Source organism: Gorilla gorilla, chromosome 17 (assembly GCF_029281585.2).
Source record: "Gorilla gorilla gorilla isolate KB3781 chromosome 17, NHGRI_mGorGor1-v2.1_pri, whole genome shotgun sequence".
Lineage (NCBI taxonomy): Eukaryota > Metazoa > Chordata > Mammalia > Primates > Hominidae > Gorilla > Gorilla gorilla.
The window spans coordinates 108,991,983-109,018,854 of NC_073241.2; the positions used below are offsets into that span (position 1 = coordinate 108,991,983).

At 49.5% G+C, this 26,872-nt stretch overlaps 2 protein-coding genes and 1 long non-coding RNA gene across 5 annotated transcripts in view; 2 read left to right on the forward strand and 1 right to left on the reverse strand.

Moving 5' to 3' along the window:
* The window catches only part of LOC109023936 (uncharacterized), a 42,264-nt gene extending 29,753 nt beyond the window's left edge, over positions 1-12,511 (reverse strand). The window contains exon 1 of the mRNA XM_019013742.2: positions 12,160-12,511. Coding sequence (XP_018869287.1) covers positions 12,160-12,382 — 223 coding nt within the window. The 5' untranslated portion in view covers positions 12,383-12,511. The remainder of the gene's footprint in view (positions 1-12,159) is intronic.
* A 29-nt stretch (positions 12,512-12,540) lies between these two features.
* The window catches only part of CTDP1 (CTD phosphatase subunit 1), a 74,153-nt gene continuing 59,821 nt past the window's right edge, over positions 12,541-26,872 (forward strand). The window contains exon 1 of one of the 3 annotated variants that reach the window (XM_019014211.4): positions 12,541-13,028. In XM_019014211.4, the coding sequence (XP_018869756.3) occupies positions 12,715-13,028 (314 nt within the window). In that variant the 5' untranslated portion in view covers positions 12,541-12,714. The remainder of the gene's footprint in view (positions 13,029-26,872) is intronic. The other 2 variants (XM_004059573.5, XM_063699329.1) reach the window with 2 other exon arrangements.
* LOC109024022 (uncharacterized) lies at positions 13,467-18,894 on the forward strand. Its single transcript, XR_002003502.4, has 2 exons — positions 13,467-14,283; positions 18,617-18,894. It is a non-coding gene; the product is annotated as an uncharacterized lncRNA (long non-coding RNA).

Genomic DNA, 26,872 nt, shown 5'->3' on the forward strand with positions numbered 1-26,872 from the left:
TTTCGAGTTCTTATCTACCTGTAGAATGGGCTAGATCCTGAATTCTCCTAATTTTCTTCATTGTTTGGCTATAATTCTCCAACTAAAAACTAAAACTGCTTCTCTTCTAAAGCCCTGTAAGACGAACCTAAACACATTTTAAGAAACAAGCCTCATGCCTGATGTATGGTCCACACATAAGGTTCACCAAACTGCTTGATGCCACAACCAGAGATATTCAAGCTGCAAACTGGGAGGAAAAGTTGATGTTTTCATGTTGTAAACAGTTTTCCCTGGACGTTGGAACAAGACTCCATATCATAAGGAGACTCTAACTCCTCAACTCCTCTTAATGTCTATCCTTTTCACTTGACAGGATAATGATGAAATTGAAATTTCACAATCAGTAGCTTCTGCTGGTAACTTAACAGAACGTAACCTTTAAAAATCCTTTAGTAACACCTGTAATCCCAGCACTTTGGGAGGCCGAGGCGGGTGGATCACCTGAGGTCAGGAGTTCAAGACCAGCCTGGTCAACATGGTGAAACCCCGTCTCTACTAAAAAATACCAAAAATTAGCTGGGCACAGTGGTGCACTCCTGTAATCCCAGCTACTCAGGAGGCTGAGACAGGAGAATCACTTGAACCCGGGAGGCGGAGGTTGCAGTGAGCTGAGATCACACCACTGCACTCCAGCCTGGGCGACAAGAGTGAAACTCCATCTCAAAAAAAAAAAATCCTTTAGTATTCATTGGTTAAATAAGAAAATGCCTGTGCATTTCTTACTGTGGTACCTGGATAAATTCCTCTGGGAAAGTTGAGACCCATATACACAAAAGAAGAAAACAGGCCACATCATTCAAGTCTTACCTAATTCCCTATGGTCATTGATTCATTCAATTGTCTTTAAGCCTACCAGGTTCATGGATACAAACTGGGATTGTCACATTACTATTAATTTTACTTTTTATTTCCCCTTTTTAAACTTTGTATCTGTTACTTGTCATTTTTTTTCCATCTAGGATACATAGGAATAAAGATAATTTTTTTGAGATAGGATATTGCTATGTTGTCCAGGCTGGCCTTGAACTCCTGGACTCAAGCAATCTTCCCACCTCAGGCTCCTGAGTAGCTGGGACTATAGGCATGAGCCACCATGCCTGGCTACTTGTTAATTGATCTGCAGAAGTACAACTCCTAATAATATAATGCTGGCCCAGCACTTTCAGGTGATAGCAAAAGATCATGGAAAAGACAAAATTGCACTTAACAATGCACTCCAGGTAGACTTATCCAGGGAGCCACTCCCTTCAAACCTCCCTTGCTGCTCAGATGTGGCTAAAAGGGTTTTGACACTGGATCCTAGTCACCAGTCATTCCCCTCAAAGTGGGGTGAGACCACCAACGATGACAGGTCCATCCCAGCACGGAGAGGCATCAAAACCCAACCACAGGTTGATTGATCAGTGAGGCTTTTAAAGAAAGATCTTGATCAGAAGAGGAAATGCGAAAATTGTCAGAGTCAAAAAAGGGTCACTAGTGTTAAAGAAAAAAAAGTCAAAAAAGATTCACTAGTTTAAAGAAAAACAAACAAGCAAACAAACAAACAAAAACTCCTGACAAATAGAGTCAGGGAAGGCCTTGAAGAGAGGGTTCTCATGCTTGTATATTGATAACAAAAATGATGACAAAACCCACAACCTTACACCAAGGCTATCACAACCTTACACAAAATGTGCTTTGGCAAGAACACCTGCCCAGCAATTGCCTGTCCAGCCCCAGACTGGATCGTCCTTGTTACCGATCTCTGTACTGAGGACAATTATCTCAGAATAATTATGTGATTCCTTCCCTGTCTGAATATGCAGCGTTTACTGTGGAACGCATATTCCCATTGCAATGCTCTATCTTTAGGTTGACAGAAGCATTAGGTTTTCTCATCTGTGCCTCATCTAGTGAGCTTTGAGGTTCAACAAACATTTTTGCATCATGATACTGTGCTCTCACAGTAGGCATCAACTTACGGCAGGGTCACCCAAAACTTCTTCAGTGAGAAATGTGGTTTACATTTTGTATCAGTTTTGTAGAGATATAGTTTACAAATCATCAAATTTAAAGCATGCAATTCAATCGTTTTAATACATATCCTGGATTATGGAATCGTCACCATAATCCAGTCTCAGAATATTTTAATCTCCCCCCAAAGAAACCCCGTACCCTTAGCAGTCACCCCTCGTTTCCCATGCACCTGCTAACTCCCCCAGCCCTGAGCAAGTGCTGGTCTATATTTTGTCCCTACAGACCTGCCTCTTCTGGACACTTCATACAAATATAATCGTACAGCATGTGGTCTTTTGTGCCTGGTTTATTTCACTTAGCATGATGTTTGCAAGGTTCATCCATGTTGTACCATGTATCTGAACTTCATTTTTTATGGCCAAATAATATTCCATTTCATGGACATACCAATTTTGTTTATCCATTAATCATTTGGTGAACGTTTAGGTCATTTCCACCTTTTACCTATTGTGAAAAGTGCCGCTATGAATATTTAGGTACAAGTTTTCATATGGACATATATTTTCAATTCTCCTGGGCATACACTTAGGAATTCTGGGTCATAAGACAACTTAATGTTTAACATTTTGAGGCCAAATGTTGTCCAAGGTTGCTGCACCATTTTACATTCCTGCTGGCAACTTATGAAGGTCCCAATTTCTCCACTGAATCACCTGTTACTGTCTTTTATTTTAATACACTTTATTTTTTGGAGTATTTTTAGGTTTAGGGAAAAAATGCACAGAGAGTACAAAGAATTCCCACATACTCTTCCATCCCCTCACCCCCAGTTTCTGCAATTGTTAACATCTGGCATTAGTGTGGTCCATTTGTTACAGGATGACCCAATATAATCACATTACTATTTTTATCGTTTTTATTATTATAGCCATCTGTCTTAGTCCATTTTGCGTTGCTATAACAGAATATCAGAGACTGGGGAATTTATAAATAAAAGAAATGTATTTGACCCAGGATTCTGGAGGTGGAAAAATCCAAGATCCAGGGGCCACAACTGCTGAGGGTCCAACAGTGTGTGTGAGAACAAGAGCAAGAGGCTGAGGGTCCTCTGCTGGGTCATCCCATGGCAGAAGGCAACAGGCAACAGTGTGTGTGAGAACAAGAGCAAGAGAAGGCCAAGCTCCCTTTCATCAGGAACTCACGTCCGTAATCACGAACCCACTCCTTTGATAACAGCATCAGCCATTCACGAAGGCAGAGCTGTCACGGCCTAATCACCTCTTATAGGCCACACCTCTCAACACAGTTGCACTGGGGATCAGGTTTCCAACACATGAACTTTGTGGGACACACTCAAGCCATAGCACCATCCTGACAGGTATGAGGTGGTTTCTCATTGTGGTTTTGATTTGCAGATCCCTGACTGATATGGTTTGGCTGTGTCCCCACCCAAATCTCACCTTGAATTGTAGCTCCCATAATTCCCACGTCGTGGGAGGGACCCGGTGGGAGGTAATTGAATCATGGGGGTGGGAATTCCATGCACTGTTCTCAGGATAGCAAATAAGTCTCACAAGATCTGATGGTTTGATAAACGGCAGTTCCCCTGCATACGTTCTCTTGCCCGCCGCCATGTAAGTCATGACTTTGCTCCTCCTTTGCCTTCCGCCATGATTGTGAGGCCTCCCCAGCCCTGTGGAACTGAGTCAATTAAACCTCTTTCCTTTATAAATTATGCAGTCTCAGGTATGTATGTATTAGCAGTGTGAGAACAGACTAATACATTGACCTTTAAAGACACTGAACATCTTGTCATATGTTCACTGGTCATTTACATATTGTCAGCACCATTTGTTGAAAACACTTTTATTTCACCCAATAAGATGTCTTCACATCCTTGAAAATCAGTTGACCATAAATATGAGGGTTTACTTCTGGACTCTAAATTCTATTTAGACTGGAATTCTATTCCATTGATCTACATTTCTATCCTGATGTCAGTACCACATTGTCTTGATTACTGCAGCTTTGTAGGGAATTCTGAGTACTCCAAATAATTTTTCAAGATTCTTTCTTCTATCCTGGGTCCCTTTCATTTTTATGAATTTTAGGATCAGCTTGTCAACTTCTGCATAAACGTCAGCTGGGATTTTGAAAAGGATTGTATTGACTCTATAGATCGATTTGGGAAATATTTCCTTCTTAACAATATTAAGTCTTCTGATCCATAAACATGAGATATCTTTCAATCTATTTAAATCTTCTTTATTTTCTTTCAACAATGCTTTGCAGTTTTCAGCGTTCACATCTTGAACTTCTTAAGTCTATTCCTGAGTATTTTATTCTTTTTGGTGCTATTATAAACAGAATTGTTTGCTTATTTTGGCTTTTTCATTGCTGGTATATAGAAACACAATTTATATCCTGCAACATTGCTAAACATGGTTTTTCTAAGATTTTTAAAATGAATTCCAGCTGGGCGCGGTGGCTCATGCCTGTAATCCCAGCACTTTGGGAGGCCAAGGTGGGCAGATCACCTGAGGTCAGGAGTTACAGACCAGCCTGGCCAACATGGTGAAACCCTGTCTCTACCAAAAATACAAAAATTAGCCAGGTGTGGTGGCGGGTGCCTGTAATCCCAGCTACTCGGGAGGCTGAGGCAGGAGAATTGCTTGAACCCAGGAGGTAGAGGTTACAGTGAGCTGAGAACGCGCCACTGCACTCCAGCCTGGGTAACAAGAGCAAAACTCGTCTCAAAAAAAAAAAAAAGATTCCATAGGTTTTTTGTTTGTTTGTTTGTTTTGTAGAGATGGGGTCTCACTGTGTTGCCCTGGCTGGTCTTGAACTCCTGGGCTCAAGCAGTCCTCTCACCTTGGCCTCCCAAAGCACTGGGATCATAGGTGTGAGCCATTGTGCCCTGCCATAGGCTTTTTTTACATAAAAGATTAAGCTATCTTCAACAATCTCTAGAGATTGTTTTATACCTTTCTTTTGAATTGGATGCTTTTTTTCTTGACTAACTGCCCTGGCTAGAGCCTTCTTTACACAATTACCTAGAAGGGGCAAGCCGCTCTTGTTTCATTCCTGATTTTAGGGGAAGGCCTCCCATCTTCAAGCACTGAGTCTGATGTCAGCTACAGGTTTTTTGTAGAGGCTGTTTATCAAGCTAAAGAAATTTCCTTCCATTCCTCGTATGTTGAGACTGAAATTCAGCAGACAGCTGGCACACTGACTGAAGTTCAAAGCTCGGAACCTGAACGTGGGCCTGAGTGAGGCAGCTCCCTGAGGGGGCAGAACTGTTGCCTTATATGACAGCTAGTGGGTATGGAGGAATGAAAGGAGCCTCCACTCCTTGCTGCCCTGATCTGGCTCCTGACATCTTCCTTCAAATGGCATCAGGACCAGGGGCAAGCAGGGAGCTGCGTCCACCCGCCAGCCTGCCCTCACCTCCCCAGAGCCTTGCCTTCTCTGTACTGCACACTTAGGCACGGTGAGCCCAGCCCAAGGCATCATTCTCACCTGCCCCTGAAGTCAGACCAGTCTAGCGGCCTCCGTCCCCTTCCTGCCAGTCCTCTTGTAAGGAGGGCAAAAATAAAACATCAAACAAAACATCAACTATATTCTGTATTTCCTACATTATTCAGATAAATTGTATTTATCGAAAAAGCTGTCCCGTTTCGTTTTGACGGCCCTGGAGTACGGCCCCTTCATCAGCTGAGATCACAAAGATTTCTAGTGGAGGTAACGGGAGCAGGGTCTGCAGTCAGCCACCTGGCTTCCAGATGCCAGTCCTGCCCCCTCCTGGCTGTGCAGCTGAGCACCCAAACCTCCGCAGGCCTCGCTTTCCTCTCTTATCTGTAAGCTGGAAACCGTAGCTACCTCAGTGAGTCATGGTGCAGATGAAATGAGACCAGGCTCTGCAATGCACTTGGTACAGCAGCTGGCAAAGTGTCATCTGCCCCCGATGATAAGCACCATCCTTGCCTCTGCAGAGATGCTTAGCAAGGTAAGTGGGTTCTCAGTGTTAAGATTCACAGTGTAACCAACATCTAAAGATGTTCATGATTTTGGCCTGAATGGGAAGTTAGGAAGAACTCACAAAGAAATCACAAAGGAAAGTAAAAAAAGGAAAAAAGAAAGTCATCAAGGGGAGTAAAAACTGGTCAACATTTCATTTTCTTTTCTTTTTTGGCCTAGAGATTATCAACGTTTAGAAACAGGTGTCACAGGCAATGGTCTTTAAAGAGCATCTAAATAGACCTGGAATTTGCTTTTTTAAATGTACTTAATTCCCACTACCTCTGTGCTTCTCAAGCAATTCTGGTTCACGTTATGAAATGCGTACATTCTCAGATTATTTAGTTCAGAAATAGGAATATTTATTCTATTATGCCACAAATTAAGCAGAACTCTGCAAAGTGATCTCTAAAAATAAGTCTGAAAAATCATCATCTAATTCCAGTAGAGGCCTCTCACACTTTTTAAATGTTAACTCCAGGCCGGGTGTGGTGGCTCACGCCTGTTATCCCAGCACTTTGCGAGGCCAAGGTGGGTGGATCACCTGAACCCAGGAGTTTGAGACCAGCCTGGCCAACATGGTGAAATCCCATCTCTACTGAAAATACAAAAATTAGCCGGGCATGGTGGTGGGTGCCCGTAGTCCCAGCTATTCAGGAGGCTGAGGCAGGAGAACTGCTTGAACCCGAGATGGGGGTTGCAGTGAGCCGAGATTGCACCACCGCACTCCACCCTGGGCAACAGAGCAAGATTCCATCTCAAAAAAAAAAATAATAATAATAATAATACATTTTAATTGTGGTTAAAAAATACATAAAATTTACCATATTAACTGTTTTTAAGTGTACACTTTAGTAGCATTATTTATTCATATTGGTCTGAATTTTTTTTACCGGGCAAAACTAAAACTCTGTACCCATCAAACAACTGCCCACCCTGCCCCCAGCCCTGGTAACTACCATTTTGTTTTCTGTTTCTATAAATTTGACTTTAGGCATCTCACAGAAGGGGAATAAGACAGTATTGCACAGCCAAGATCATGCCACTGCACTCCAGCTTGGCAAGAGAGCAAGACTCTGTCTCAAAAGAAAAAAAAAAAAGACAGTATTTGCCTTTTTGCAGCTGGCTTATTTCACTTAGCATAGTTTCTTCAAGGTTCACCCATGTTGTAGCATGGGTCAGAATTTCATTCCTTTTTTTTTCTGGAGATGGAGTCTTGCTCTGTCGCCCAGGCTGGAGTGCAGTTGCGCGATCTCGGCTCACTGCAAGCTCCGCCTCCCCGGTTCACACCATTCTCCTGCCTCAGCCTCCCGAGTAGCTGGGACTACAGGTGCCCGCCACCACACCCGGCTAATTCTTTGTATTTTTAGTAGAGACGGGGTTTCACCATGTTAGCCAGGATGGTCTCGATCTCCTGACCTCGTGATCCGCCCACCTCGGCCTCCCAAAGTGCTGGGATTACAGGCATGAGCCACTGTGCCTGGCCTTCATTCCTTTTTAAGGCTAAATAATATCCCATCTCACAGACAGGCCACCTGGCTTGTCCATTCATCTGTTGATTGACGCTATGTTGTTTCTGCCTCTTGGCTACTGTGAACAGTGCAGCTGTGAACATGGTGTGCAAGTGGCTCTTTAGACCTTGCTTTCAATTCTTTGGGTAAATACGCACAGGTGGGATTCCTGGATCACATGCTAACTCTGAGGAAAACCTCCATGCTGTTTTCATCACAGCCATCCTAACTCCATGCTGTTTTTCATCATAGCCATCCTCATGAGTATGGAGTGATTATCTCATTGTGACTGTGGTTCGCATTTCTCTAATGGTCAGTGATTTTGAGCATCTTTTCATGTGCCTACTGGTCATCTGTAAATACGACTGTCCCTTGGTATCTGTGGGGGACTGGTTCCAGAACCTCCCACGGACCAAAATCTAAGGATGCTGGGAGTATTTGCCTGTAACCTATGCACACTCTCCTGCATCCTTTAAATCGTCACTAGATTACTTATAATAGCTAATGCAAAGTAAATGCTACGTAAATAGTTGTTACACTATATTGTTTAGAGAACAATGAGAAGGAAAGTCTGTACATGTTCAGCATGGGCACATTTTTTTAATAAAAATATTTTCAATCCCTGGCTGGTTACATCCAGGGATGCAAAACCCATCGATAGAGTGCTGACTGTATATTCTCTTCAGAGAAGTGTCTGTTGAAGTCCCTTGCTCATTTTTAAATGAGGTGACTTGTTTCACTGTTGAGTGGTGGTTGTCTATATATTCCAGATATTAACCCCTTATCAGACATATGATTTGCAGATATTTTCTCACATTCCACAGGTTACCTTTTCCCTGTACAGAAGGGAAAGATTGATTATGTCCTTCGATGCACAGAAGTTTCTAAGCCTGATGTCGTCTTGGTTTTACTTTTGTTGCCCGTGTCTTTGGTGTCATATCCAACAAATCACCGCTAAATCCAATGTCATAAATTTTTCCCGTTTTCTTCTAGAAATTGTATACCTTTATTTCTTGTTTAGTCTTTAATCCACTGAGTTTTCACATAAGGTGTCAGATAAGGGTCTTGGGGGCCACATGTTGGCCTGTGAAACAGTTAAAGGGCCCCAAGCATAGTCACATACGTGCAGATGATGTTCACACACAGATACCCAGCCCCAGGAGATCTTGGACTCCCCAAGGCCATATTCTATTCCTACAACTGCTGCCTTCCCCTTAACCTCCTTTTGTTCTGGCCTTGCTAGCACAGACCCTTGCATGCTAATCAAATGACACAGTTGAGTTTGGAGGAAACATACATCAGTGAGGAAAAGTGACCACAGAATCCTTCCAGGTTTCACCAAAACCACCCGAGACGTGGATAAAACTAGAATTCTGGGGAGTGGGATTCCTCCTTTTCCCCTGGGCCACTACGTAAAGGTGACTGCATTACAGTCCCATACCTCTTATCTGTGGCCCCAGTATCCATTTTTTTTTAAGACAGGGTCTCGCTCTGTTGCTCAGACTGGAGGACAGTGGTGCAATCACAGCTCACTGCAGCCTTGACCTCCTAGGCTCAATGGATCCTCCCACCTCAGCCTCCTGAGTAGCTGGGACTCCAGACAGGTGCACACCACCACACTCAGCTAATTTTTTGTAGAAATGAGGTCTCACTATGTCGCCCAGGTTGGTCTTGAACTCCCGGGCTCAAGTGATCCACCTGTCTCGGCCTCTCAAAGTGCTGGGATTACAGGCGTGAGCCACAGTGCCTGGCCCAAATTCATAGTTCTAAACATGGAAAGTTTTGTGTACTTCATTTGGCAGGAAAGTCTAACCTGAATTGGCACGAGACGACCCATGATCCTTTTCGTCCTGCTTGTATTTTGCTGCAGGAATATCAGTTTGATGAGGGTGTTACCCAGGCCCCAAGTGGAATATGCACACGTCACTTTCCTAAAATCAGAACAATTCAGTTCTGAAACACACGAAACACAGCTGTTTCTAAGATTCTTGACTAAGAGGTTGTGGCTTATGCTATTTTTCCTGACTGTGGCCTCACTTTCTTCCCAATAAATGTTTCAATCTGTTGATACTAATGTTTTTTCTCATGATACTTGTAAGATAGCTAATTTTAACAAAAGGTGGCACACCTATTAAAGACATGGTTAAGTTTCATTGGCTGTATAGCATCTCTAACTGGAAGACTACATGGCATCTATCCAGGTTGGAGCTGTAATCATCTAGGGATGTCTACATCTGTCTACCTAGATCAGTCTGTCAGTTCCATCGAGGTCTGTATTTCAAAGTCCCTACATAACACACGGTTCTTCCCATTTTACAGAATTATTTTTTCAAACCAAAGTTCACATATTGCTGGTGGGAACAGGTTCAAATAGGGAATGCTGATACGTACCAACAACCTTTGAGACAAACCTGTTCACACAGTGAGTGTGGAGCCCTTGGCCCCCCTACTTTCTCTCCCGCAGGCCCCAACATCACCCTGGGCTTGCGCTGTTGGTAGTGTTCAAAGGAAAACTTCAGAAACATTAAATTTTACAGAGTTTAATTGAGCAAAGAATGATTCAGGAATCAGGGAGCCCCTCAAACCACAACAGGCTGAGAGAGACTCCAGTGCCGCTATGTGGCCAAAGACTTACGGACAGAAAAGGGAGTGAGGCACAGAAGGCAGAGGTGAGGCCTGCAAACAGCAGGGTGGCTACAGCTCGTGTCTGGCTTATTGGAACAGAGTTTGAAGTGCTGCTGCCTGTGACTGATTCAAGAGTAGGTTACAGTGTCCACACATCCAATTAGATGACTGTTCACTACGTATGGAGAAACCTATAGGCTAAACTTACAGTATGTAAGGAGGCGGCTTCAGGCTACAGCTGAGTAGTGTGTCCTTACAGTTGGAACCAGGAGTTCATGGGAATTCTTCATTATCCAGTGGTCTGTAAATGTTGCCCATGCTGAGTAGTCTGTCCTTACAGTGTGAACCAGGGGTTCACGGGAATTCTTCACCATCCAGTAGTCTGTAAATGTTGCCCATGCTGAGTAGTGTGTCCTTACAGTGTGAACCAGGGGTTCATGGGAATTCTTCACCATCCAGTGGTCTGTAAATGTTGCCCATGCTTTAGTTTTGTTACCTGGTTGCTCTGTTTTTATGGGATTGTGAGAAACTGAAAAACTGTGACTGCTGGTGCCATTTTCCCACGATCCCCATTTTTAAAAAATCCCATAAAGGCTCTCTCGTGAGCGCCGCACGTTTTCCCCTGTAGTCACGGGGGTAGGGGCTGGAGAAAGCAGCAGAGATAGTCAAAAACCCACAGCTACAAAAAATGCACTCCTAAGAGCAAGTAATGGCGAGGGCTAAAAAGCACTGTGCCCCTTCTGGGCCATTCTAATTACCACATTTAAATGGTTTTGAGAAAAGAGAATTTTTATCTGAGGAACGCGAGTCCTTTTAATTATCAGGCCGAGAGAGACATTCAAATGAGGCGACAATCGCGCCCTACTACCCCTTGACCTGTGTTCACCTCTTTAAACTGCTACTGGTGGCAACAGTGCCACAAACAGCTATAAATTAATCTAATGACGCCACACTGGACACTATACCCACACTCAATAGCTGAACAACATATAGTCAGTCACTAATCAATGTTATTTCTGTAAACCAGTGAGAATTCCTCACAAACAAGTTCCTATTAGTCCACTCCCTGGCCCCCTCTTTTGCCTTTAAAATCCACTGTTAACTGCTAATCGGAGTACACATTCAGGGCGCCTTGAATTTGTGCTCAAGTGTGGCCCAAATAAACTCTCTACTTAGAGAAACTGTGTCTCCGCTCGTTTTCAGGCCGACAGTTTCCAAAATGTTAGTATTCAGCCTAACATGAGAAAAGTCACCACATAAAAGTGAGGGGGAAAAAGCAAATACAGGATAATCTCAATTGTACATAAAATTTAAATATGTAAGGACAAAGATACATAGTAAAAAAAAAATTCTAGCAGGTATTAAGGCTGAAAAAATAAAAACAGTCCAGAGCGGTCTGGCTCAGGCCAGCCTGGGCCTGCTGAGTAGCTGGGACCTCAGCCACCGGGCCTGGCTAAGTATTAATGAATCTGTTTTAGAGATAGGGTCTTGCTACGTTGCGCAGGCTGGTCTCCAATTCCCAGGCTCAGGTGATCCGCCCGCCACAGCCTCCCGAAGCGCTGAGCCTCCCAAAGTGCTGAGACTACAGGCCTGGCCGCCCGCCCGCCAGCTTAATTCACGTAAATTCCAGACAAACGTAGAAAGTGGCTCCTTTAGTAAGCCACTTGCGGCTGCTGCTCATCAGGGTTCGCCTGGGGCCACTGAGACCACGCGCCGGTGCCCGCCCTCCCGCTGCAGTCCGATTTTCTGAACCAACCAGGCGCTTCCGGGCGCCTTGCCCCAGACGGGCCCACCGCCTGCGCGGGCCGAGGGCGGCACACCTGCCCCTGCGCTTCCGCATCGAAGGTGAGGTCGGAGGAAGAGAAGACCGCAGCCCCCAAGCTCCCGCGGCGTGGGGTCCGGGTGGGACACGAGGCGGGGCCACCAGGACGCCGACAGCCTCAGGTCTCTGGGCCCCGCGGCGCGCAAGGCATGCCGGGACCCGTAGTCCCGCGACGTTGCGACTCGCAGTGCGCGATGGGAGTCGAGGAGAGCGGCTCGCGGAGCATGCCGGAACTCGTAGTCTCGGGAGGCTGGGTCTCGGCGCGTGACGGGGTAATGGCACGCAGGCCTGCGTTGAACGCTGGGACTCGTAGTCCCGCCATGCCCTGCCCGCGGTGCACGCCGGGATACGTAGTTCCGAGCGCGCCAAGACCGTCACTGGGACTGGGGGACAGCGGCCCGCGTTGCATGCCGCTGCTCCACGGTGCCGGCGCTCCGAGGAAAAGTAGGTAGGGCTCAGGAACGCAGTTCTTCACGGCCGGCAAGCAGGGTTGGTCCCAGGACGGAGCCGGCCCCGGCCCCGCGCGGCGCTCGTGTTTACACGCGCACGTACGCACGCACGCGGCGCCCTTGCCGTGACGTCACGCGCCCTCCAGGAAGTCGGCGCGGGCTAGGCGGCGGGTGGAAGCCGGTACCGAGAGAAACTGCAGCGTCGCCGCCTGGGTTGTGCCGCCGCGGTAGGCGCTGCGCTCTGAGCGCAGCGCAGGCCCCGTACCGACCGACCGCCCGCCCTCTGTCCGCGATGGAGGTGCCGGCCGCGGGTCGCGTTCCTGCCGAGGGCGCCCCGACGGCGGCTGTGGCCGAGGTGCGCTGCCCGGGGCCCGCGCCGCTGCGCCTGCTGGAGTGGAGGGTGGCGGCGGGCGCGGCCGTGCGCATCGGCTCGGTGCTGGCCGTGTTCGAGGCCGCCGCCTCCGCGCAGTCCGCCGGGGCCTCTCAGTCCCGTGTAGCCTCCGGGGGCTGCGTGCGCCCCGCGCGGCCGGAACGCAGGCTGAGGTCGGAGCGCGCGGGCGTGGTGCGGGAGCTGTGCGCGCAGCCGGGCCAGGTGGTCGCCCCAGGGTGAGTGTGCTGAGCCGGGCGGGGCCGAGGGCGGGCGGCTCCGGGAAGGGATCCTGGAGGACCCCCGGGCTGCTGCGTCCGCGGTGGGCAGGGGCGCCCCTGGTGAGGGAGCGATAAAGCGGGACGCAGACACTGCGCTTCTCCCCTAAAACTGGATAGTCACCACCTGTGGTTTTACCAACGGGGAGCATTTTGAGATAAAAGGAAAGGGTCCTGCGTAGCGACACGAAGTTACTGTTTAGAAAAGCGATGTTTGTTTCTTTCTTTCTGCAGTGATAGTCCTCGCCCCTTCCTTTAGCTCCACCTTCGTGACTTAGGAAAACTCATGGGTGGCTGTGAGCACAAGAGTCATCAGGCAGGCTCCAGACCTGTTATTGAAATATAAACTGTTGGGTGTGTGTACATCTTTAAATTTTTGTAAACTTTGTGAAACGCAGTTGTAAAACCTGGTGCAGTTCTGTTTCGTGGCTAAGGAACGGGCGGAACCCAGACCTGCAGCGAAGGCAGTGGCCCCGTGGTTGACCACAATGGGCATTGTCGCAGGCTGCTTCAGGGTGACGTGGGCGTGTGACAGACTCCACAGCTCTCAGTAACTGTGCTCTGACCCCAGAAGGGGATATGTTTCCGTAGCACCGAAGTGTCCAGCCATGTCTGAATCTACCCTTGTGTTCTGGGATGGGCGGGCAAGTGGACACGCATGTGCGCCTGGCTTTGGTAGTTTTGATTGTGAGAACAGAAACTCCAGGGAGAGGTGGACACTCCAGCCCGCAGTGGGCCGGGCGTGAGCTCCCTCTGGGAAAGGTGCCGCTCCTTCTGGGGATGCCACTCTCTTCCCTCCTCGGCAGCCGCGGCTCCTCGTCCCTTTGGCTTGCCCTGACCCTGTGTTTGTTGAGGATCTTCTCTGCATCTGGTTCCCCAAGAGTGCGGACTGGGACAGGAGTCTTCCCGTCACAGCCCCAGAACGTCCTGGCTCCGCTTCCTTTGGAGACAGAGCCTGGGTCCTTGACCCTCGGCACGGGCACTCACTCCTGCCCGCTGCGTGCTGGTGGGTGGGGCTGGGAGGTTCAGGGCCTTGCCTCCCAGAAAATGCCTGCACGGCTTCCTCAGTGGGCACTGGCCATTCCTGGGAGGATTGTGGAGGCAGACCCCAATGCTGGTGTATTCCCTGGACCGAAAACCCCAGGATGGAAGAGCCCTACTGATGTTTCATTCTGTTCCTCTGATTGTACAGAAAGGGCCGCTTTGGCCTAGACAGGTGAGTAACTTGGTTATGTGGCAAGTTAGTATTGAAATTCCATGTTCAGTCAGTCTAGTGAATAAAACCAACCCAGTGCATCAGTCAGCCAGCCAGGTCATGAGCTTGATGACGGGTTCCCAGCAGTCAGTAGTGTTTACAGGGAGGTGCTGTTTGAGATCTTGGGGTACCTCACAGGGCCCTTTGAGACACGGATGTGATATCATTTCTCCTCAGATGGAGCGTCTGTGTGGCACCAGGTGTCCCTCTGGTTCCAGGAGGCTCATCTCTCTGCCTCCAGTCCATGGGCGGCAGGTAAATCCTTGCCTTAGAGAAAGCCACAGACGGTGCTGCCTGGAATTTGAGGTGCCTCCTTCCCCGTTTCTGTGTACTCCTGTGGGTTTGTGTACATGAGTTTTATGAGCGTCCTGGGGAGTGTGGTGGTGGTGGTTTGACGTCAGCATTTCCGGAGGTGTTCCTGCCCGTGCAGTGGGCGTGGGTGCCATAGATCCAGGAAGGAGCGACTGGAAAGGCTTTAGTCTAAAGCCCTGTGTGCATGTGCCCTGGCAGTTCCGGTCGTCTGTTTGGAATCAGGTTCCTGCCTCGCAGTTGCATTAGCCAGCTGAATTCGGGAGGTGCATTTGCAGCAGGAGTCCATGCTGCTGACGGTCGGCTCCGTGTGGTCCAGATGACGCTGCCCTGGCTCTGGGGGGCTGCCGTTGGGAGCCGGTATGTGTTGGCCTCCCCAAAATGCCTGCTGCACCTTCGTGGAACACAGTTGAAAATTACTAGATTCAGTCACTTGTTGACAGATTTTGTGAACAGGGTGGGTTACAAGTGCGTTTCTCTGGCAGCACCCCTGTGATGGGAGTAGCGCCCTGCAGTGTGGACTTGTGGTGGCTTTGCTGACGTCTCTCCGTAGAGAGTTGCAGGTAGAAATCTCCGCAGCTTTTGCTTAAAGCCCAACAGTGATGGATTTCTCCAGGACGTTGAGTTCCAGCTCAGCAGCTCTTTATACACAATTTACAGCTGACCCTCGAACAACTTGCTTTGGTCTGCCAGGGCCACCTTTATGTAGATGTTTTTCAGTAAATCGTCTGCTGTTCGCATCCGTGGGTTCCACGCCCGACACTGTTTGCTGGGTGTGGAGCCCAGCCTGTTTATACAGAGGGCTGACTTTCTGGATCCGTGGGTTCTCCAGGTTGACTGCGGGACCTGAGTATCTGTGGATGTGGAATTTGGTATCTGAAGGAGTCCTGCAGCCCGTCCCCCGTGAGACTGAGGGACTGATTAAATATGGAAGTCTTTCCATAATAGGTTGTGCCGCTTTGTGATGAAGTAGAGAATATTGGGCATAATTCCATCCTGATGTTGGAAGGTGATGGGTGTGAGTTTAGTTCTGATCCCTGCGACGCCTCTGGGACGTCGGTTGGTGAAGAGCATCTCCCTTCCTCTAGAGAGCCTGAGTCACTTTCACTTAAAAGGTTTTTCCTGTGTTTTTCTTTTTTTCTCTGATTGCTGGTGTGGTCATTTCCAGCAACAGCTCCGCGGTTCTCTTCTGTGGTGTCACACCACTTGGAGGCTGGAAGGTGAAGACATCAGGGAAGAGGAACTGCCTTCAACCGTCATTGACTCTGCTCACCAGGCCAGGTGTTTGACTTTTACTAAGCAAGTTCCCAGAATTGCACGTGGGCTGTTTTATAATTGACTTATCTCGACCACCTCTAAAAGTTTTCTTGAAGTTGCAGATTCCTGAGATCTTTATCTGGGAGAGGAAGCATTTGGTTGAAGTTTGCTTTAAATGTTTGTAGACTGATTATCGTGGATTGATGCTTAGAGTACCCCTTTCAGATTATGCAAATAACACGCACTTGTATAGACAAGCATGGGCAGAATCCACAGCTGCTTTTGTGGAGGCTCCAACCCTGGCTTCAGCTCATCTGCATGTGAGGGCAGGGGAGGTGCAGAATCTGCTCCTGGGCTTGGGCTGAAAGGAGGTCCCTTTTAACAGGGACCTCCCAGCGCCAATGGAACCCCGTGGCTCTTGGTGAGAGAGAGCAGGTCCCGCCCAGCTGATGGATCAGAAACTCAGGTGTCAGAAACGGGGTTTCAGGGCGGCTGCCTGAGGAATGTGCAGGCGATCTGACGTTGGAATTCTGGCTTGGGTGAAGCCCTTGATGTGGCCACACAGTTTTGGTCCCTCAAGGGCTTACTGGTTGCCTGCGTGCCCTGGTGGCTCCTTGGTGAGGGGCCTTTGGAGAAAGTCTTGGGAAATCAGATTTCCCGAGGGTGTTATTGAGGACATTGCTGACGAGGTGTGGGATTTACGGGGAGGACAGCCTGTCTCTCTTGAGGCTTGGTCGCCGTGTTCACCCTGCAGGTGTTATGAATTAGCTTCTGGCCCAGGACGGTTTTGGGACTGGGGGGTGCCTACCCATTGTTGTTCCTTTATCTTGATCCTTTCACAGGGCTTATAAAAATACTTATTTTTCAGGAATAACAGGAAGTATCTTTGAAAACATAGCATTAAATCTGCTAAACTGGAGCTTGCAGAGAGCAGACAGCGGCAGCAGCCTGAGTGTGCTAAGCTCAAGCGTCGCTTGTGTGCCATCACCTTAGTGAAGGTGGCTCTTGACCCCACTGGCCGCCGGCTGCTTGACAGTAACTTGTTTAGCTGAGACTGTGTTTGAGAAACTGAGAGGTGTGGATGTTGCTTGTACATGTGCAGCCAGCATGCTCACAGTGCCGAGGAGCAGAGTACGCGCTGCTCCAGAGCGTAGATTAGAACGTCAGTCTAAACCGTTCTTTATAGCATGGAATTTTAACAAAGAAAGAAGAATCCCACGTGGGTATGTGTGAGTGAGCCTTGTGCAGCTTAGTGTCGGTTACTGAGGCGGAGCACTGCGGAGAGAGGTAATGGAACCTGTGGCCCCGTGAAACCTCCCTCTATAAATAGCAGGTGTGAGTGGACCTGTGAAAAGCACCAGCCAGGCAGGGTGGGTCCGTGCCCTCGTTGCCTGCATTGTTGTCACCAGGCAAGGTGGGTCCCTGCTCTTGTTACCTTCACTATTGTCACCAGGCAGGGTGGGTCTGTGCCCTCGTTGCCTGCGTTGTTGTCACCAGGCAAGGTGGGTCCGTGCCCTCGTTGCCTGCGTTGTTGTCACCAGGCAAGGTGGGTCCGTGCCCTCGTTGCCTGCGTTGTTGTCACCAGGCAAGGTGGGTCCGTGCCCTCGTTGCCTGCGTTGTTGTCACCAGGCAAGGTGGGTCCGTGCCCTTGTTGCCTGCATTGTTGTTACCAGCAACATTTATCCTAACCGCATCAGTGGTTATTTTTAGACAAAGAACCATTCTGGGAACTTAAAAACACTGCATTTGGGTGAAGTTACAATAGTCACTAGATTGTCGTTTTGATCTTTAATAAGATTGTATGTTTTTGTCGGGCTTCATCCTATCTGGCAGAAGTAAGAACCTCCTCACTCCATTGGAAAGAAACTGAGGTTCCAAGAAGTTTGGACCTGCCCTGCCCCTTACAGGGTGTGAGGGTCCTGGTGAGGAGGACGGTGCAGGGACCTCGTGGTCTCTACTCCCAGTTTCTCTGCGGTGCCCCTTACGGGGTGTGAGGGTCCTGGTGAGGAGGACGGTGCAGATGCCTCGTGGTGTCTAGTCCTGGTTTCTCCGCGGTGCCCCTTACGGGGTGTGAGGGTCCTGGTGAGGAGGACGGTGCAGATGCCTCGTGGTCTCTACTCCCAGTTTCTCTGTGGTGCCCCTTACGGGGTGTGAGGGTCCTGGTGAGGAGGACGGTGCAGATGCCTCGTGGTGTCTAGTCCTGGTTTCTCCGCGGTGCCCCTTACGGGGTGTGAGGGTCCTGGTGAGGAGGACGGTGCAGGGACCTCGTGGTCTCTACTCCCAGTTTCTCTGCGGTGCCCCTTACGGAGTGTGAGGGTCCTGGTGAGGAGGACGGTGCAGATGCCTCGTGATCTCTACTCCCAGTTTCTCTGCGGTGCCCCTTACGGGGTGTGAGGGTCCTGGTGAGGAGGACGGTGCAGATGCCTCGTGGTCTCTACTCCCAGTTTCTCCGCGGTGCCCCTTACGGGGTGTGAGGGTCCTGGTGAGGAGGACGGTGCAGATGCCTCGTGGTGTGCTCAGGCCCTTGAGAGAGCGTCTGTCCTTGGTTCTCTGCGTGCTGCTCTCTGTAGACCAGGTTTCAGCCCTGGAGATTCCTAGTGTGTGGGGAGTAGCTAGAACAATAGTGTTTGTCTGCTTTTATAATATTTATGTGGAGTACAATTATTTTAATAGAAAATATTCTGACAGGTCACCATCTTTCAGAAACTAAGTCTTTTTTTTCCTGCAGATTTCTTTGCTTTGGCTTTTTCCCAGTCACTCACAGGGAGGTATTTAAATCGCCACAGAAAGGGGAAGGTACCTAAAATGATCTGGGAGCCTGCGGTGACCGGTGAGAACTAACAGGTCGAGGCCGTGTGCGAGGGTTGATGACGTCTGACAGACTGTACCTGTGCCTGTAGCGTGTCCACAGGAAGAGCATCTGCATTCACCAGCACAGGGTGTGAGAGTGCTACAGAAAAGCAGGAAAAACATTGCTGAATAAAATGAAGATCGTTCCAACAATAACGGTATTGCTGTCTTTATTGCTTTGTAGATTTTGGAATGAGAATCTCTGAGAAATAGTAATACAGTTAGAATAGGCTGCAACCTAAGATTAGTCCCCGAATTTATTGTTCTGTGATGAGGGAGTAGAAGCCTCTGAAATTCTAAATGTGCTTCAGTCAGTGCATGAACATCGTCACCTAAGGGTCCGGTCCTGGAAATAAGGACATTTCGTTTTCATCCTGGTACCAAGAATCTTGATGAATTGGTAATTCTTTTAGAATAATTTTATTATTAACAATTCTAATAATTATTTAGAATACTTTTATTCTTCCCTGTTGACGCCTGCACTATTTAAAGGATGATACTTTAAAAAAGATATTTGTGTCTAAAATTTGGGAGGCTGTCACTTTGTCAGCCCATTAAATGTGGGTAAGTTGCACTTCAAACGTTTTGCTTTGTTTTTCCCACTTTTCACCTAACAGAAAACCACTGGGCCTTGTTACTTCCTTGGTTTTGTTCGTCTGTGATTTACCTTTGTCATGGGTTTTTAGGTATCTCTGATCTAATCTTTTAGATAAAGGACTTTGAAGCACATCTGCCTGGAAATGGTTTGTAGGTTTCAGAAATTTTGTGTGCATTATCAGATTTGTCTCCATTTTCATGGTTTCTTTAAAGTTAGTTTTAAAGTGGGTTATGTGAAATCATCTAGTATCTGGGTACAGAGGAATGGATGAATTCTCAGTTTTATGTGTATTTTAAAAGTGCACAAATACAAAACTGAAAACAAGCGATGTAAGTTCTTTGTCTCAGAAAAAAGTGCTTTTTATATTTTCGGGAGAAAGAGAATGTAGAGAGAATGGAACTGATGAGTTTGAAGAGATTCAGGTGATATTTCTTAAAGGATAAATGTACATTTTAAAGGTTATGAAGAGATGGTCTTGATAGGTTTTTAAATATATATTTAGCATTATATGTACAAAATTCCTTACAATTTTAAGAGGAACTTGAGCTAAAATTTAACTCATTTAATATTTGTAATATTTTTGAAGTAGGTTTTAAAAGACAGTAATTTTCCTACGGTGCTTTAAATGGTGAAGAATGCTGGTGTCATACGATTTTGATGCATTTTTTGTGCTGACTATAGACTGGCAGGAATGATGCAGTTAGCGAGTCGATACCCAGCATCATGTTGGCTTCGTCAGTTCACTGGTGGGCCTGCACCGCAGCAGTTGGCTTCGCCAGTTCACTGGTGGGCATGCACTGCAGCAGTTGGCTTCGCCAGTTCACTGGTGGGCCTGCACCGCAGCAGTTGGCTTCTCCAGTTCACTGGTGGGCCTGCACCGCAGCAGTTGGCTTCTCCAGTTCACTGGTGGGCCTGCACCGCAGCAGTTGGCTTCGTCAGTTCACTGGTGGGTATGCACCGCAGCAGTTGGCTTTGCCAGTTCACTGGTGGGCCTGCACCGCAGCAGTTGGCTTCTCCAGTTCACTGGTGGGCCTGCACCGCAGCAGTTGGCTTCTCCAGTTCACTGGTGGGCATGCACCGCAGCAGTTGGCTTCGTCAGTTCACTGGTGGGTATGCACCGCAGCAGTTGGCTTTGCCAGTTCACTGGTGGGCCTGCACCGGAGCAGTTGGCTTCTCCAGTTCACTGGTGGGCCTGCACCGCAGCAGTTGGCTTCTCCAGTTCACTGGTGGGCATGCACCGCAGCAGTTGGCTTTGTCAGTTCACTGGTGGGCCTGCACCGCAGCAGTTGGCTTCTCCAGTTCACTGGTGGGCATGCACTGCAGCAGTTGGCTTCTCCAGTTCACTGGTGGGCATGCATCGCAGCAGTTGGCTTCGCCAGTTCACTGGTGGGCATGCACTGCAGCAGTTGGCTTCTCCAGTTCACTGGTGGGCATGCACCACAGCAGTTGGCTTCTCCAGTTCACTGGTGGGCATGCACCACAGCAGTTGGTTGTTTGTCCTGAGCATTCCACCGGAGGGTTAAAGTGTTTTCAGGCAGGAAGCATTTGACACCATGGCTCCCTGGGGTCTGTGGAGGTTCTGAGGCAAGGACTTTCCTTGCAGGTCTGTTTACCCAGCAGAGAGGGCAGTAGGGTCTGAATGGTGTGGTGCACGTGGTGCCACATGGTTTTGAGACGTGCTGGGAACTGGTTTTGTTGGATGACTCGCTCTAGACCACAGTGGCAGTGTTGAAGCTTTCCAGCCACGGCTCTGTGGATGTGTGCAGTGTTGGGAATCGGGCTGGGCTGCCCTTCTTCCTTCTTCACATTCCTCAGACGTTGTGCTTTACAGCCAGTTTCAGTAACCGCTGCCAGAACCCCACCTGTGCATGTTCTCCAGGATGGCTGCGTCTGGGCTCTGGGCGACTGAACCAGGTGCAGAGCGTCAGCCACAGCTGACGACTGCACTGCACTGGACTCCAGCCTGGGGCTCCCACCCCTGTGGCTGCACAGGAGACAAAACAACAACACTTGTTCCTTTGAAGCTGTTTGTTTGTTTTTTGAGATGAAGTTTCACTGTTGTCACCCAGGCTGGAGTGCAGCGGTGCAATCTCAGTTCACTGCAACCTCCACCTCCTGGGTTCAAGCGATTCTCCTGCCTCGGCCTCCTGAGTAGCTGGGATTGCAGGTGCCCACCACCATGCCTAGCTAATTATTGTATTTTTAGTAGAGACGGGGTTTCACCATGTTGGCCAGGCTGGTCTCGAACTCCTGACCTCAGGTGATCCACCTGCCTCGGCCTCTTAAAGTGTTGGGATTACAGGTGTGAGCCACCGCGCCCAACTCATTTTTGTATTTTTAGTAGAGGCAGGGTTTTACCATGTTGGCCAGGCTCATCTCGAACTCCTGACCTCAGGTGACCCACCTGCCTCGGCTTCCCAAAGTGCTGGGATTACAGGCGTGAGCCATCACTCCCAGCCACACCCGGCTAATTTTTGTATTTTTAGTAGAGACGATTTCACCACGTTGGCCAGGCTGGTCTGGAACTCCTGACCTCAGGTGATCCTGCCTCGGCCTCGCTAAGTGCTGGGATTACAGGCGTGAGCCACCGCACCCAGCCACTCGGGCTCTTTTTGGACATAATTTTTGACCTTAAAGTTGCAAGAACAGTGCACAGAATTCTCACACCAGCTTCACCCCAGATTCCACAAATGTTAATGCTTTGCTGAGTTTGCTTATCTTTCCCCATGCACACGCACGTTTTTCTGGAGTTGGAGAGTTAGTTGCAGGTGTGATGTCACTTCACCCCTAAATACTTGAGTTTCCTGAAAAAGAAAGACGTGCTCTTACATAGCACTAATAGTCCTAATAAAATCCTTTGTAACAAAAGCAAACCCTGGACCCCACGTGGCGTCGCTGGTTGAACCCTCAAGAGTCAGCTCCTTCGTCTTTCTTTCTGTATCATTGCCTGGTTTAGCAGGACATCCCTCAGTTAGATCGCAGCTGTGCACTCTGGTGAGACTGTCCCAGAGCCTGCGTTTAGTGAAGGTGGTGTCTGTTGTAAAAAGTTACTACTTTTCCTGTTGTAATTCAGTATCTTGAAAGAGATACTTTGTTACCACATAAATACATTCGCACCAAGCTGACCCACATTTTGGGTATCTGTCAGTGATTCCTGCTTGAATCGCTTCATTTCTAGGATGATAGTCCAGTGGTGGTGTTCTCAATTCCAGCATTTCTTCTCCACTTTTTGGTTGACTTTCTGCCGTAAGAACAAATAAGGCCAGGCGTAGTGGCTCACGCCTGTAATCCCAGCACTTTGGGAGGCCAAGGTGAACAGATCACCTGAGGTCAGGAATTCGAGACCAGCTTGGCCAATATGGTGAAACCCCATCTCTACTAAAAATACAAAAATAGGCGTGATGGTGCGCACCTGCAGTCCCAGCTACTCGGGAGGCTGAGGCAAGAGAATCACTTGAACCCCAGAGGCAGAGGTTGCAGTGAGCTAAGATCACACCACTGCACTGCAAACTAGGTGACGGAGCGAGACTCCGTCACAAATAAGTAACACGTCTATTTAGCAGTGTAGGCTCATGGTTTCTTATTTTATTTAATGGCTTATAATCTGTTATTGTTATTATTTGCCTTGACACACAACTTATCCCAGCTGTGGCCGGCGGGATCCCCGTGGTGCTGGTTCCCAGCGACTGAGTCTTGAGGCATTGCCGCCTTGTCTGCATAACGGATTCTAGGCTGCTGCTCTCCTGGCCACAGTCCTGGAATCAGCCATTCTCCAACAAGTCCTGCTTCTTGGTGGAGAATGACATTTAGAAACCCAAGGTCTAGGAGCAAAAAATACACTCTTCCCTCTAAATACATTTCTACACTCAGAATGTTGGAACTTAGGGAAGACCCTGGAGCCCTCCTGATCTGTAGAAGGAAGGGAGAAGGTTGGACCCACCTGGAGCGGATGCTCAGAGGTGATGGCGTCCATGGTCCAGGCCCAGCCTGTAGCCCTCTCTGATGTACCCATGCCCTCGGACCTCCCCTGAGAGAGCTGAGAGGCCAGAACCCCACAGAGTTTGGTACTTACTATACTTGTGTATTTTGAGGCAAATAACTTGTTTAGAAGTTGCATGTCATGGCTTTCTCATGGATTTTCTTTAGGACAAACCAGAAAACATTTATTGGTGACTGATTGGACGTTTTTGGGCTGAGCTGTTTGGTTGGGTGTTTTTACGTGTGTGTATCCGCATTCAAGAATCCACAACGTGTCACGCCCCTTTTTAAGGTGTGGAGACGTTTCTCTGCCTGGAGCGTGGAGGCTGGAATGAGAGTGTTCAGGGCTTTTCACCCCTGTTTTCTGTCAGCGTCTGCAAAGACGAAGTGTAGAAATGTCTCGTATTAAGAAAAGACGTTGCTCTCTGCTCCCTGTCTGCACGCGGGTTTCCCGGCCTTTGCACACACAGACGTTCTGAGCCAGATGGCCTGGCTGGGAGCATCCTGCATGCTGTGGGTTGCTGAGCAGCTTCACTGCCTCCAGGTGTGATATCCGGGAGTGTCTCCAGCCACTACAGGGGTCCTGGGGGAGCAGAGCCTGCACTAGAGTAAGACAGGCAGAACCTTTCAACCGCAGTACAGAAAATTACGTGACTCCGACGTAGCCAGTATGCAAGTGATTTTCTACGAAGGCCTGTGTTTGGGCACGTTGCTGGAAGCCTGCGGAGTGCTGCCCGTGTGCACTGGGCGCAGGTGCCCTTGGCGTCAGGAGCTGGCCTTGTCTCTGCCACCGGGACCTTGCGTGGTTGCCATTTCCAGCCCTCACCTGCTTCCTACTCGTCTGTCAAGACCCAGCTGTTACAGCTGCTGTGACACTGTTCTAGAAGCTTCCTTCCTCGTGTAGAACTAGGCATCTGCTGTAGTCATCTGCCGGTGGCACCTCCGTCATCTGCAGTCGCTCTCGTCTGACTCGTATTACACTGTTGGTGACAGCAGGCAGTGCGCACCCGACTCAGCTTATACTCAACTTTCTTCAGACCTCAGGCTGCGCTGATGGCCCAAGGGAGGCTGTTTGTGGGAAGCAGGGCCAGCTTACACTCGCTCTTAGACCTGTGCTGGGGAAGGCAGGTGGCACCTGGGCTTGCTACCAGCCCTTCCTTGGAGCAGGAGGCCCCCGTCCTTTGTGGCAGCCTAGTGTCACTGTGCGACGGGCCACACAGCTTCCCAGGCAGGACTCGGGCTGGGGAACAGTGGACAGCTCCCAGGGTGGACTCGGGGTGGGAAGGAGTGGACGGCTCCCAGGGTGGACTCGGGTTGGGGAGGAGTGGACGGCTCCCAGGGTGGACTCGGGTTGGGGAGGAGTGGACGGCTCCCAGGGTGGACTCGGGGTGGGAAGGAGTGGACGGCTCCCAGGGTGGACTCGGGGTGGGGGAGGAGTGGACGGCTCCCAGGGTGGACTCGGGGTGGGGGAGGAGTGGACGGCTCCCAGGGTGGACTCGGGTTGGGGAGGAGTGGACGGCTCCCAGGGTGGACTCGGGGTGGGGGAGGAGTGGACGGCTCCCAGGGTGGACTCGGGTTGGGGAGGAGTGGACGGCTCCCAGGGTGGACTCGGGTTGGGGAGGAGTGGACGGCTCCCAGGGTGGACTCGGGGTGGGGGAGGAGTGGGCGGCTCCCAGGGTGGACTCGGGGTGGGGGAGGAGTGGACGGCTCCCAGGGTGGACTCGGGTTGGGGAGGAGTGGGCGGCTCCCAGGGTGGACTCGGGGTGGGGGAGGAGTGGACGGCTCCCAGGGTGGACTCGGGGTGGGGAACAGTGGAGAAAACCTTTGCAGAACACACTCTGCAGGCGTTTGTCAGCCGTTGATCCATTTGTGTGAAGCCCCACTGGCTAGAAGGTGCCCCCCGCCCGCCATGGAGTTTTCTGGGCACCTTGGTGGGTCGTCCGTCAGTCATACCTTTGAGTCTTTCTGGACTCCTCTGTTCCATGCGTTTATGTTGTATGCCTGATAAGTTCTGAAGTCAGGTAGTAAAAGTTCTCTGTTATTTTTGAAAATTGAGATTCTAGCTTTTCTGAACTTCCATATAAATTTCAGAAGCAACTTGTCAATTTCTACAAAAAAAACCTGTTTTATTGGTTAAACTAGAGCCACCCCAGATCCTTCTTCATGTTAACATGTTTAGGAGAGATTGGCAAAATCCTCCTAGTTCATATTTGAGGATTCCTTTCCCTCTCTTCCCCTTGCAGGGGGTAGAGCGAGGAGGAGCCCGCGGTGAGCTGGTGTCTTGCATGGGGCAGGGGGTAGAGCGAGGAGCCCGCCGTGAGCTGGTGTCCTGTGTGGGGCGGGGGTAGAATGAAGAGCCCGCCATGAGCTGGTGTCCTGTGTGGGGCAGGGGGTAGAGCGAGGAGCCCGCTGTGAGCTGGTGTCTTGTGTGGGGCAGGAGCTGTGCAGAGTTTCCTTGCAGAAGGCTGCTTGCAAAATGATGTCAGCTGGAGACCAGGGAAGCCTGTTAGAGGGGCTGGGGCTCCCAAGTGGGGTTGCTGCCAGGACTGGGGGAGCAGTGCCTGGGGAAAGGACGTGGGGCCATTGGGAGGACTGGGTTTGGGTGTTGGCGGTGGGGCCGCAGAGCCCTGTGGATGGGCGAAAACAGCTCAGCCGGGGAGTTGGGGGCTGCCAGGCATCGGAGAGGAGCCTGGATGTGGAGGCCCCGAGTGTGATGGTGGTGGGGACACAGACTCCTGGGTGGGGATGGCCCCTGCGGTCTCAGCAAGCAGGGAGCAGGTGTCCCTGAGGCCTGTGAAGCCTGGCAGTGTCTTTGAGCAGGTGTGGTGACCGGGAGGGAGGATGGTCCAGTGTGGGGTTTGTGCGTTCTTTTTTTTTTTTTTTTTCCCAGAGGTTGGGTTTTTTGGTTAAGTCTCTGCTCATTGGGGCATTTTAGGGCAGAACTCTAATCATTCATTGTGAAGTATTTTGATAAAATTAAAGAAATCATACTTGTCGCCTTAGAAAGTTTAACACACTTTTTCAAACAAGGTGTCACTATTTTGTTGTCTGGTTTAAGAAAAAAACCTGATACAGGATGAGTCTCCCATATCCAAACTGCTTGGAAACAGAAGTGTTTTGGATTTCTGGATTTTTTTGGATTTTGAAATATTTGCACGTATACATGACGAGATGTCTTGGGGATGGGACGTGAGTAAACGCGGAATCCGTTTGTGTTGCACATGCACTGTGTACGCACAGGCCCAGGACCCGGAGGAGCTCAGATTCTTGATAGTCACTGGCAGCCCACTCCGTCCCCGAGGGCTCGGAGCCCCGCACCGTGTGTCCTCAGCACCGTTCTTCCTCCAGGGTGATCTGCGCATGCCCATCCTCCTCCCCGGGAAGAACTCCCCTCCACTCCCCTCCAGGCTACAGACCCGCCCCTCCGAGTCTCCCTGAAGGATGCAGGCTACAGACCTGCCCCTCCGCTCCCCTGCAGGATGCAGGCTACAGACCCGCCCCTCCGAGTCTCCCTGAAGGATGCAGGCTACAGACCTGCCCCTCCGCTCCCCTGCAGGA